Source organism: Dromaius novaehollandiae, chromosome 5, assembly GCF_036370855.1.
Source record: "Dromaius novaehollandiae isolate bDroNov1 chromosome 5, bDroNov1.hap1, whole genome shotgun sequence".
Taxonomy (NCBI): Eukaryota; Metazoa; Chordata; class Aves; order Casuariiformes; family Dromaiidae; genus Dromaius; species Dromaius novaehollandiae.
In genome coordinates this window covers 31442013-31454796 of record NC_088102.1, presented here as the reverse complement: position 1 = coordinate 31454796, position 12784 = coordinate 31442013, and the positions used below count along the sequence as shown (strand labels likewise).

The 12784-nt window shown below is 34.8% G+C and overlaps 1 protein-coding gene across 6 annotated transcripts in view; it reads right to left on the bottom strand.

Moving 5' to 3' along the window:
• The window catches only part of HECTD1 (HECT domain E3 ubiquitin protein ligase 1), a 64771-nt gene that overhangs the window by 30276 nt on the left and 21711 nt on the right, over positions 1-12784 (bottom strand). For 4 of the 6 annotated variants that reach the window (XM_064512394.1, XM_064512395.1, XM_064512389.1 and 1 more), the window contains exons 5-18: positions 11929-12210; positions 11452-11740; positions 10999-11075; positions 10814-10912; positions 10581-10695; positions 9844-10018; positions 7740-7878; positions 7365-7535; positions 6331-6553; positions 2953-3216; positions 2735-2811; positions 925-1059; positions 549-695; positions 132-226 (exon numbers count right to left, since the gene is read on the bottom strand). In XM_064512394.1, coding sequence (XP_064368464.1) covers positions 132-226; positions 549-695; positions 925-1059; positions 2735-2811; positions 2953-3216; positions 6331-6553; positions 7365-7535; positions 7740-7878; positions 9844-10018; positions 10581-10695; positions 10814-10912; positions 10999-11075; positions 11452-11740; positions 11929-12210 — 2288 coding nt within the window. The remainder of the gene's footprint in view (positions 1-131; positions 227-548; positions 696-924; positions 1060-2734; positions 2812-2952; positions 3217-6330; positions 6554-7364; positions 7536-7739; positions 7879-9843; positions 10019-10580; positions 10696-10813; positions 10913-10998; positions 11076-11451; positions 11741-11928; positions 12211-12784) is intronic. The other 2 variants (XM_064512391.1, XM_064512393.1) reach the window with 1 other exon arrangement.

Below are 12784 nucleotides of genomic sequence, written 5' to 3'. Positions count from 1 at the left end.
GTCTTTAAATTGTTCTAAATGTGCTTTATTACTTCATAAATACAATTTCTGTTGGGTTTTTTATGTTGGTGGCTTTTTTTTCTTTTCTTTTTCTTTTCTTTTTTTTTTTTTTTTTTTTTTTTTTTTTTTACCTTTCATCATCTTCATTTTCACTGAATGCTGTTTTGAACACGTTTATCCTCTCTACTAGTTGACTACAATCTTGCTTCACATCTAAATCGACATTCTAAGAAAAAAGAAACAAATTTTTTTAATTACAAAACAAATTATATGTTCATTCTTTATACTGAAAAAAATATCTGTTTAGGCTTATTGAATTCCATATTTAAGATCTCTATGCCAAAAGCCCAATGGCTGATGCCATTAAACTAGCATACATTCAATGGGTAAGACCACTAACTAGTGCAAGTCTGCCTGATTTTAATAAAGACAGCAAAAAGCCACATTTATTTGTAATATATGCTTTTTAATTGAGGTCTATATCTACTTAAACAAAAGACAAAACAGAAATAAGCTTTTTTTCAGAAGCTTGTGGTCTGTAAACTCACATTATTTAGAACTGTAAGCAATGACTGAACTAAGCCACTACTACACATTTCATATGGAGAAATAGTGTTCTCATCCTTCAATAGTACAATTAGATTTTCCAAAGCAGTCTTCATTAAATCTCTCCAAGTATTTTCTCCCTCAATGCACTAGAAGACAAAAACATAATGATGGTGAAACATGGTAACAGTTTTTCCAGTTGCTTCATTTGAAAAATAACGTCCTGATCAAGTATATAACTAATAATTACATAAACTAAAGAAACCCACATTTCACGGACAGACATGTTGTGACTTTCCTTTACACCATGACATGGACTAGTCTGAATGTCATTATGTGATTTTCACTAACATTATAAATTAAAGGAGATATACTTACCTGTCTGTTTGTATGAAGTTCCCACGAGGATTCTAACTGTGTTGCTATGTTCCTCAGCGTTACAACTACTCCTCGAGGCATACTTTCAACAGCTTTAAAATGATCATCATATAAATCTCTTGCCATAGTGCGTACCTACAAATGGATTTTTGCAATCAGAAGTCATAGCATACTTCATATATAAAAACTGTTCTCCAGGTATTCTTCATGATTCTAGAAACTTCTTATTTTATCAAAGTTATCCACGACAACACATACAAACAAATAGGAAAGAAGGGAAATCTATCATAAAACACATCATAAAATTCAAAGGTTGTGAAGGGGTAAGAGTACAGGAGAAAATAAATAGAAATGCACAGAAAATTTTGTTGAAACTTGCAAAAACTAAGTTTACCATTAAACAAATTGCAGCACAAAGGGAGCAGAACAGACAGAGCTCAATCTGTAAATCTGCACCTTTAAATTTGTATCACAGATCTCAAAATCATTTCAGATATAAGATTAAAATTAAGTTTTTGTTATATGGTTTCTGAATGATTATTCAGATTTCTTAAACCAGTTCACACAAGTCATTAGGTGACCTTATGCTTATGAAAATAAGAACTATTTTCCACAAAGCATGCTGCACACAGGATACAGATTTTACAAAACAAGTTCTCAGTAAACATATTGCTTTTAAGAAATTTTCCCAAGAATCTTTGCTTGGTATTATCATCATGTGCCCTCAGATAAAAGATCTCTCACAAACTTTGGAGCTATACAGCACAATCTCAGATATGCATGAGCACTGCCTTCCTTTTATCATTCAACCTACCCTCGTTCAGATTGTATTTTGATTTTCAATTCAGTGTCACATTTCCTCAAATGCAAGCTTTCTACATAATGCAGATTTCTGGAACAGAACACATTAGCTGTGTTGCAGAAACTGTAAGAATCTGATATGACTATGGCACACACCTTCAACAGACAGCCTGGAAAAACTACATTTTATTGGCAATGTAATTTTAGCTGCTGTTTGAGGATGTCAGCAAGACAAAAGATAAAAAGGTAAAAAGACAAGTCTTATCTAGCCTATGTCATTTTAGATGCTCAAAGGACTTCCCTTGAGACCTGCAGGTTACATTTACAATGACATTAATAAAATATTTTATTTTGGTTATCCTTAGGGAAGCAAGCTTAATATTTGGAACATAAGACTAAAATGCAGATATGTTATTTACAGATGATTCGTGTCCTGTTCATGACATCTCTAATAAAACAAACTTTGAATGTTCTGGCAATTGTTAATTCACAGTTCTTGCCTGAAACAGAAATGTTGGATTAATTAGGAAAAAAAAATTGGTTAGGGAAGATCAACAACTGAGTATCTTGATCTCAACTCTAAATCAACTACAAAACTTCCATCAATTCGAGAACAAGTTATGAAAATAATCATGAAGTATATACTCCAAGAACTTTTAAAATAAGTGTTCACAGGAGGTAAGTACATTAATCACAATGCCTTTTCTTTTTGCATTAAGAAAAAAAATGCAGAATTATTCTTATGTGGGCCAGGAAAATTGGATTTTTTGTGTCATTGTTTCTAACAGAAAATGGGTTTTCCTCTAAAAGAGCACAGTTTGCTAAGACTGCTGTATAAAAGAAGTTGCAAAGTACTCTATTCTGAGTGAAATTTCCTCCTTCAGAACTTAACATGAAATTGTATATACTTGAAATAAGAGATTTTGATCCTTTAATAGGAAGTTGAATCTCCATAACCATGTTAAATAAATTCAATTTCTAAATATAAAATCCACAGATGTTCACTAACCTTTTGCTTTGTTTTCTCCAGTTTAGATTTTAGCTTTCTTCCTCTTTTGCCAGTCCATCCAGTCACAAATTCTGACCCTGTAAAGTATTTTAAAGAGTCATTTTCACACAGATTTAAAAAACAAAACAAAAAACCTATACCAACTTCCCCCCCCCCTCCAAACTACTTCACATACACTTGCTCCTACCTGCACATTACACATAGCCACACACACTCACCCAAAGAGGTTTCAGCTGTAAACGAATGTTTTGTTCCTCTGTTAGATTCAAAAACAAAGCCTGGCAGATCTTCTTTCAGTATTGTAGCTTGCTGACCATCTGAATTGTGAATAGCAATCTCTCCTTCCTTTAAACAGGTGAGTGACCAGTTTCCCACCGTAAGTTTAGTTGGCCCCGGTGATGATAAAATTGGTTGACTTGTGGTAGATGGCTTCACTTGACTTCGAGCTCTTTGCAACTTCTCAAGGAATTCACTCCTGCTTTCTATTTAAAGAGAAACATTTTTTTTTCTAACAACTGATTTCAGTTATCTTATTTCAAGCTTCCCTCCCCTCCAGCAGCAAAATGACTGAGTATATTCAATGCAAAATTATGTTTGAAATTAAAGGTCTTAAAATACTCTAAACTTCTTCCCACTACAGTTAGGCACTCCAACAGTGATTTAGTCCACAATCACATTGAAATGGACACTGCAACTCTTTCTGAATGGTGCTGCTGACAGATGTATTAATCTAGCTTTACATTTAAAAGGAAGTGAAATGGAACAGATCAACGGTATACTTCTAGTCTTGCAAAATTATTTATCTCATTACTGCCAACATGAACTATTCTCTTAAGTGTGCTTTAGAAATAGGAGATTAAACACTCCATGAACACTCAAGCAGGAAAACAGCAATCACAACTTCAAAGTTTAAAAGAAGTGGAGAAAAAGATGTCGAAGTCATAAAAGAAGAGGAAAAAAAACAATCACAGAACTTTAGAGTCTGATGATCAACATGTGGTAAAAGCAAGTTTCAGCTGAGGTGATGGCCATTTGCTCAGACTATCATAAAAGCACTGAAAATGTTTTTATAAGCTGTGTTAAAACTTTCACTTCTGTCCTTTCTAAAAATTCTACATTCACTTCAGAGAAAGGGAGAAAGCCACAATTATGTAGCTTAACTCAGTTATACTATGCTAATTCAGTAGGTTATTATATAATGCAGATGCTCCTATTCCTTTTTTCCGTAACTATTTTCAGGCCCTCTGTATCTCAGACAGAAATGTGAAATAAATCTAGTGACACCATATGAGGATTGACAAAAAGCAAACATTTATATAAAGATATTATTTAATAGCTCACAAAAGGACTGTGTTCTATTTTTTGGATATGGAGGTAGCCTAGCTTGAAATTACCTGAAACAACTATTTTTTTTTTGATATTGCAATAATTAGAAGACTGCATACAATGTTTGAAATGTTAACATAATAGCAAAAATTGATGAGTTTAATTTTAAAAAGTAGAAATTTCCATATAAAATTAAAATGCAATAATTCATTAATGTAAACAATGTATCTCTGCTTCAGTGTTAACCAGGATCCTTATTTTTCAGCATAGAGATCTGATAAATACAACTTCTTTTGTAGTGAATGTGCACATAAAATTGCTGTTTTCCTTCTGGTGCAATGACTTACGCTCTATATTTTTAAGTTTTGCCATTTTTAATGCTATATTATATAAAAACAAATCATCTCTGTATACCCTTTTAGGCATAAAATTCTTTCCTTTATTGTTTAAAATTCTTAACATCCAGGAAGGAGGCTTATAAAAAGAATTTTGAGATTTTACATGCAAAGTTAAACTTTGGTTAATGAAACCTTTTTGACTTTCCACAGTCATATTTTTACATATTTACTATGCAACATGTCATACTGAAAGTCCAATGATTACACACAGCTCGGAATAACTTCAGGCTCCCTTAGACTGAAATTTGAGACTTGTTTAAAGCTTCAGAATTACCAGTAAATTTCAATTTTTGCATTGAATTTTTACTTTTTTCTAAAAATTCAAATAAAACAAGTATTAAGCTAGGAGAGGGGTGAGAACAGACCTTTTAAAAACATTCAGAGTATATATACTGCTCCCCCAACTGTTTTCATTCTGTGATTCACGCCAACAAGTTCAACAGCTACAACCCTCTATGTTCTTGCCAGTCAGTAAGTTACTAAAATGTATACCAGGACCTTAATCAGCCATGATTTAGAACAGCAGAACATACATTACAATTCAGGACTTAACACACAGGTAATACCCTGACTTTATGCTCTAGGGTAGTACGTTTAGTCCCTTCCAATACACCCTAGTTCCACAGCTCTCGAGTGAAAGAGGCTGCTGTACACCCTTACGAGTTAATTAATGGTTCAACTTCAAACCATACTACGATGTCAGCACTCTAAGTAGATGATGGCTTAAAGAAAAACTGTAAGGAGCCTCATTCAATCCTTGTTTAGTTAGTTAAGACACATCCTCTTAACAGTCGGGCTTTAACGTTCTCTTCACTCCAAATTCATCTGAACAATCTCCATTCCACTCATCCTATATAAGAGGTGGTAAACTCCTCCCTGTAATTTAGAAGCAAGCATGAACTGGCCTTCAGGGGCTACGAGAATGTAGCAGATTTTCTTAAATGTAGAATGTTGTAGATTTTCTTAAAATCATAATAAACAAGCATCTCAACACAGAAATTGTTTGCTTTTGAAGGTATTAGCTTTGTTTCTTTCAACATCTTATGTGCAATAATACATTTTCTGACAGGAAAAAAAAATACACCTAGAAGTGGTTCCATCTGCATTATGACTTAGGAACACACTCTATCACATTTTATCTTAATGCCCCAAAAGTGATGGGTAAAGTCATTAGAACCTCATTTCTATCCTGAATTATAGTATGTTCTGTTATTTCACTCGATGGCTTGCTGAAAATGTGGTAATATTGCAAAACATTTTAAATGTTCCATAAATGCATGAACTGCTGCAAAAAAGATAAAACAATAAAGGAGGGTTGTTTCTGCATTCAGAACAAGTTGCGTATTCTATACAGAATTAAAAGAAATAAAAATAAAGTATCACTGGTGCATAAGGTCTGTTCCCTAATCCTCTCTCCAACAAACAATTAAGACACTGTAACTTGTTTCCCAGCCTTGATGAGAAACTTCCCATTACTTTGTCTTCAAACACATGCAATTTCATTCTGCTAGCTAGAAGCAAACAACAAATTGCCATTTCAACCCGCTTTTCCTGGGATGGCCACTAGAAAGTGCTTTTAATGACAGGGGGGGAAAAATTAAGTATGCATGAAGAAGAATCAAAACAAAACAAAAGTTAATACACTTTTACTGGCAAGGTGTTTATTTAACACTTAATTCACCAAGGAAGTCAAGTTATGGTCACATGCTATCTGATGAAAAGCATCACAATTAACTGACCACCTTCCACCTGTTTACATCCTTTACTATTTAGAAAGCCAATTCCTGCAAAACAAAATAGCTCCAATCAAATTATACAAACAAATGGAATATTTGCAAAACTTAACTTGGACTTAAACGGAGAAGAAACTACCTGAACTATCAGATCCTCCTTCAGGGCTGCCACTGGAATACATCGTGGCCAGTTTCCCATCCAAGATAAATCTGAACCATCCATTACTACCGTTAGATAGCTCCAGGGCTGCAGCATCGCTCCAGATATACAGGCAGTCCCTTCCCCTAATGATCGACCAGTCTCTCCAGTGATATGGTTTACCCTGTTGCAGTTCTTTAGCATCCTCCTGTGGTTCATCCTCCTGTAACAAAATGGTATTAAGGAAAAAACCATACAGAACACAGAAATTGTAAAAAGGTTTGAGGGGAGAAAAAAATTACTCAAACCGAAGTATAGGAACTAAGCTTTTCTGTCTGTAAAACATATCTTGAAAAGCATTCATCAACAGAATAGATGCTTGAAAGAAAACATTCCTTTTCAGATACAGATTTAACTACTCAACAATAACAGCCTACTCACTGAGACATCCAACTCTGTTCAAAAGTGATCTTATAAGAACACTAAGGAAGCAGAAACTTCACAGTGCTAACAATTATTTCAACATCCTCATTATTTGTTTTACTTAACTGAATAGCTGGAAGTATCTTAGTGGCTGATGGAAGTTGGTAAATAACTTTAATATGCATTTCAGAACTTTTCACCATGTAGAAAATACTTCTGGTTTTGTATTTTTAATACATTCTCTAGCGAGGTTTAAAAGCACCTCCCATTATTTGATACATGCACAGTAAAAGAGATGCATTCCATTGAGAAGGGATTTGTTTTGTTCAGCAGTCATTTTTGAAACACTAGATAAATACAAGTATAATCCAGCTGACCACAGGTAAGCATTTACAGATAGCAAAACCAGCAGATAACAGTGTGCTAGCAGGAAGTGAAGTTACAAAACTTAGAAACAAAAAGGACAATTTAACAAGAGGCATACAGTAAGCACTATTTTAATTACCTATCTAGCTTGCTATCTACCTGTAAGACACTTTCATAATATGGAAAATTGCATTAAGAGCCATCGTTTTACAGGGGAACAAAAACCCTAATAATTCTGTACTTACTTTCTCAGGTTTAGACTCCTCTTCGTTCTCATCATCAGAAGATGGTCCCGCCAAAGTTGACACTTTACTAATTACACCAAGCCTAGCCAGCTGGTCTAGGAAAAGATCACCACCTTTATCCACCAAATCCCTTATGATTTGCAAGGCTAGCAAATGGCCATCATCATCATCCTGTAATAAATTGGTATGGAAAGGAAATAATAAAGCAGAGATCCATTTACTTGAAATCATCTTGACATGCTGAACTTGATACCTGACCACAGATGGATGCTATAAACACTTTAATGTTAGTTATTAATAAATGCGGGATCAACAATCATAAAACCCCTTTTTGCACTGGTTTTATAAGAGGACAAAATTTTCTTTTTTTCCTACCTCTTGATCAAGAACTGTAGCTGTGATCTCAACCAGTATTGTAGGCAGATTGTGGCCAGCATCAGAATCGCAAACCTCTTTTAGCAGTGCTTCAGAACAAAAATGTATCATTTTTCTAATGAGGGCAAGACTTGCTTTCCTTAAAAAGAAGTTACAGAAAGAAGATTCTTACAAAAATAAAGCATGAAGCAATGAAAGCAACAAAAAGGTTCATGCTAAAACTGCTTGTGCACACCATTTATACATGTGTACAAAAACATAATTTTGAGAGGAGTTCCTATCTGATAACCAGGACTGGAAGTTCCAAATTCCAAAAATTATTCACCTACTGATCTATTTGAGTCTACAGTATTACGACAGTCTAATACGTTTTCCTCTCTTCAAATCTTTTCTATGCAAACCTATTCTACATTCTGTCTTTATTCACTGTCTTAGTGATGCCAATTCACTTCTGATTTATACAGGCTCCATCTCTCTCCCAGGTATCCTACTCAACCTTCCATTTCTTTCATATACTTCCAAAGTTTCGGTCAGATCTCTAGAATTTTAAAGTCTAAAATTACTACTAGATCATGCAGCCATATCACAGTAAAAACCAGAATTTGTTTGGGAGCCAATTACTTGTGGATGGTTAAAACAGAATTTTCATTTGGGTGACATTTTAAAGCATGATTTATTCTGATTCAGAAAGAAAACCTGAAAATACCGAGAACGACTACTTTTGGTAGTCTGCAGTTAGTCACGCACAAATTGTTAATACTGTTTCATTTGAAATGGCCCAGCTTCAGCTTTCTACTGTCAGCCCTTGTGGAGTCTCTCTCTACTGAAGAGCACTTTTGTATCTTGTACTTTCACTGCTGAAGGCACTTGTACACTGGGAACACTAGTAAGAGATTAAGCAAATGTTATGTCTGTAGAGTAAAAGGCTGAAAGGTTATGGACATACACAATTTACCACAACCATTATGCCAACAATATTCCTTTTTAAGTATTAAATTAGATTAAATTATTTTAATTCTCTCAATAAGGAGCATCTTTTCCAGTTGATTAATATTCTGGCTCTCTGTGCATCCCCTCCATTTTCTTTCTGCAGTATTAAAAAACATACTTTCAAAATCTAGTATTAGTGCATCCCCTTAACCTATACTACATATAAAGTTACCTCCAGTTCCATATCCTAGGACTCCATGTGCCATGTCTGCCACAATATGATGTTCAGTTTTTTAGTCAGTGTTCTAAATTATTTACTATTGCATTTATTATAAGGGCTTTTGACTTTTATTGTCTCCTTCATCTCTTCTTCCATTACAACTATCAATAGCACAAATTGTGCAAGCTTTTTCTATATTTTCCCTTTTCTTTCCATATTCCATATCCCATTTGCTTCCTACTCTAGTCAAAATTATATCTAAAAATGCTTTTAAAACTTTTATGTTGCTTAACACTATTGTCAATGTGTCCAAAGTAAACAAATGCTGAAATCTTTCAGACATCTCAATTTCAAGCTCAGCACCACCTTTAGTTTATCTCATTGATTACCACTCACTACTTCAATTTAAGCTTTTTGAACCCTACTAGAACTTTCTAATATAGATTTTTCCAAGCCTTTCTGATTTTCCAATGTGTGCGTCTAGATAACACTTCATTTTTTTCCTCCCAAATTAGTACTTTCATTACTGTGGCTGCAAACAGCTGTGATCAAATACATCGCACCCGTAAGCCCAAGGTACAGTCAGAGCGTGCACTTCTGTCCCACTTCTGACTAACCATATTTCTTTTAAGACACCCATATTTCTTTTAAGACACCATTTCCCAAGAAAGAAAGAAATGCTATTTAAAATACTAAGTGAAAAACATTTATATTCACTCACAATGCTTTTCAAAGCACCATTTCTATTCAAACAGAAATGTGTTTAAGTGTTAGAGTGAACAGAGATATGCTCCTGAGGCCTCCTCTTAAACAGGTTTCGGTATTTTAAGAGACACTTCTTCAATTTTCAGATGTGGTAATTTTTATGGAAAAAATCCACCTTGGCATTTTTAATATAGTGTCTGAAGAAATTCAAAATATACAGGGAAACTGTCTATTGTGACTAACTATTACCTTATTGAAGGCAGCATAGTTTGTTGAAATGTTTGTGCAAACACAGGCAATAGTCTTTTCAAGTATATCGGTGCCATTTCTGGATCTCCCTTAGGTTCATTACATTCTTCTTCATCTTTGTTTGCATCTTTCTTTTTCTTTTCATCCCCTTTGTTAACAGGGCACATCCAGTCCCCTACAAAATATTTTTCCTTAAACATTCAACGATAAACAAATCTTTCAATAAAAGTAAAAAGCTCTCTTAACTAACATCTAGGAACTTGAACAGAAGTAGGCATTCCTGAAATGTAAAATTTACACAGAAAAGACTTTGTTTGATACAAGCACCAAAGACCACTTGCATGAAAAGCTGAAAGTCCTTAAAAGTAAAATAAATATAAAGGAATGGCCACCTGGCTCCTGTGCTACAAAAGCCTCATAAACTGGTAAAGCACAGTTCCCACACTGAAAGAAAGGATGCCACAGAAGCTACTAAGGCTGATATCCTCTGAATCCACAGAAAAATCCCAGTTCAGCGCCATTCTGCAACTGAAAAGCAGGACCACTAGCACCGCTATTGTGTCTACCCAGCAGTTTCTTGTGGAATTCCCCATCCCTTAATATCTTACAAAATATGAAGGTTTTGATAGGTACTTTCAGTGTAAGAAATGTTGGCCACACATAGAGTAAAATTCTAAAAATAACTGAGTTACAAGCAAAGCTACTAGCAAAGATTGTGAATTAAGAAATGCACTCACCTGGAGACTGAAGAATAGCTACTACTTCACTATGCCCCCTTTCACGAGCTTTGTCTAATGGAGTTTTCCCATCTTCATCTCTCAAATCAGGGTTTGCACCATGTCGCAAGAGAGTCTGAGAAAGCGTTTTTTTTTTAAAGAAAGAAAGAAAAAAAAGATTTCTTACCTCCAAAGAAATAAACAAAAAAATTAATGCAAGTCTTTCCAGCAAATTAAGGAAGTTTGCATCATACCTTTGCTACTTGAGGTCTTCCAAAACATGCTGCATAATGTAATGAGGATGACCTCTGACCTCTGTTAACATCAGCACCTCTTTCACAGAGAAATTCTACCTGTTAAACAAGAAGTAAACCACTTGTTCCATCTCTTTCTTTACATGAATAACCTAAGTTTTTAAGATTCTGTAAAATTAATTTACCATTTCCTGAGTTCCAAAAGCTGAGGCCCAGTTTAAAAGAGTTTGTCCTACATCATCCATAAAATTTACTTCAAAAGCTAAAAGATACAATTAGATAAAATAATTAAAATTCACAGCACTATACATTAAGCATCAGCAGTGTTCCTTAAATAAATGCCAAGTCTTAAAAAAGTTTTTAAACTTTTTCCACAATCCTATCGTATGAAAGCATTCATAGCCTTAACTACAATCCAAAAATAAAAAGCAGAATGGGAATTATTAACAACTAGAACTGCTGCATATTTAACAAAGTAAAAGAACTGTATAGAAATAACTTGTGAACTGCTGAACTTGTATATAAAGAATTTCACGATACTTAACCAAGTATCGTATTATGACATCAGGAATTACGAAAATAAAGATCTTAAAATATTTTACTTATCTCATTTCCTTTTTTGAAGTATTTTTGCTTACCTCCTGTGTCAATAGCATCTATTAGTGCATCAGTATCCTTACTGCGGATGCAATCTATCAGCTGCCGATGGGAACGTTCCCCAGAACTATCCAGTCTTCGCAATCCTGGGATTCTGCCTGTAGATCCAGCACTGGATTTTGGCAGGGCTTTTCTCCCTTCGAACAGTAGCACCAAAAGAAGATCTACTAACCGCATGGTATCCAGTACACATCTCTCATCACCCTGCAACGCACTTTCTATAGAATCTGGAAGTTCAGATCTCAGGAGATCCTGGAAATAATTAAAAGTCTGAACAATAAAAAATATACAGGGCTTTAGAAAATACTATCAGAATTCAGTTTCATTTCCATATGAAATGTTTCCTTTTATGCCTTTAAAAATAACTTTAAAAATATAAGGGCAACACAAAAGTATATGAAAAGAAAAAAAAAAACACACAAGAAAACGAAGAGCTGTAGTGTAAAAATGTTTCTTACATGTGTTACTACTGGAGAGCCTCTACACAGGGTTGACAACAGGCTTACAATAGTTGACACCTGATTACTCAGTTTAGAGTCTGCAGCTGTAGAGGGTGCTCCAGTGCTACTCCGACCAGGTTTGCAAGCTGAAGATGGTCCTGATGCTGTCCCACCAGCAGCTGCCATGCGAGATAACAATTCCTCAGTCAATCCATGCTTAGCTAATGGGGCTGGGTCAACTCCACGCCGTGTGAATCTGTCAGCTAATGAAGCAAAACATCTCAGAGCTCCATCTGAAACCTAAGAAAGAAGTGCAAGAGAACAGATGCTCAAAATCTGTTACTTAAGGTGGGAAGATGCTAAGGAGACAGTCACAAGAATATAAGATACATAGAAGCCACCGATATCCCTAGGTTCACTTCACAGTCAATGAAGAGAGATAGGCTTCCTAAGCTAGCAACTCAGAGCAGGAACCTAACAGTGCTCTAAACTGCCTACTGAAGGATTATACTGCTTCCCCCCGCACCCCCTGCAATGATGATATAAGGAAATCAAGGAAACTATTTTCCTTTGTTTAAAGTCCAGCTTTGCAAGCCTCTTAACTATACAAGCATAAACAAAACCAACCTAGAGGAACACATCTAACAATCAAATTGCCAAATCAATACTCAATAAACTTGGAAAGTACATTTTAAAAAGTTTCTGAACTCCCACATTTACATCTGTAGCAATATATGTTGTTCCTACAGGAATCACAACTATTTATGTTCACCCCTAGAAATTGTCCATTCTGCCAAGATAGTCGAAAAAGCAATCTGCAGCTTGGTATTTAAATATTGAATGCATAACTTCTGATAATAAAATCTGTTAAAGC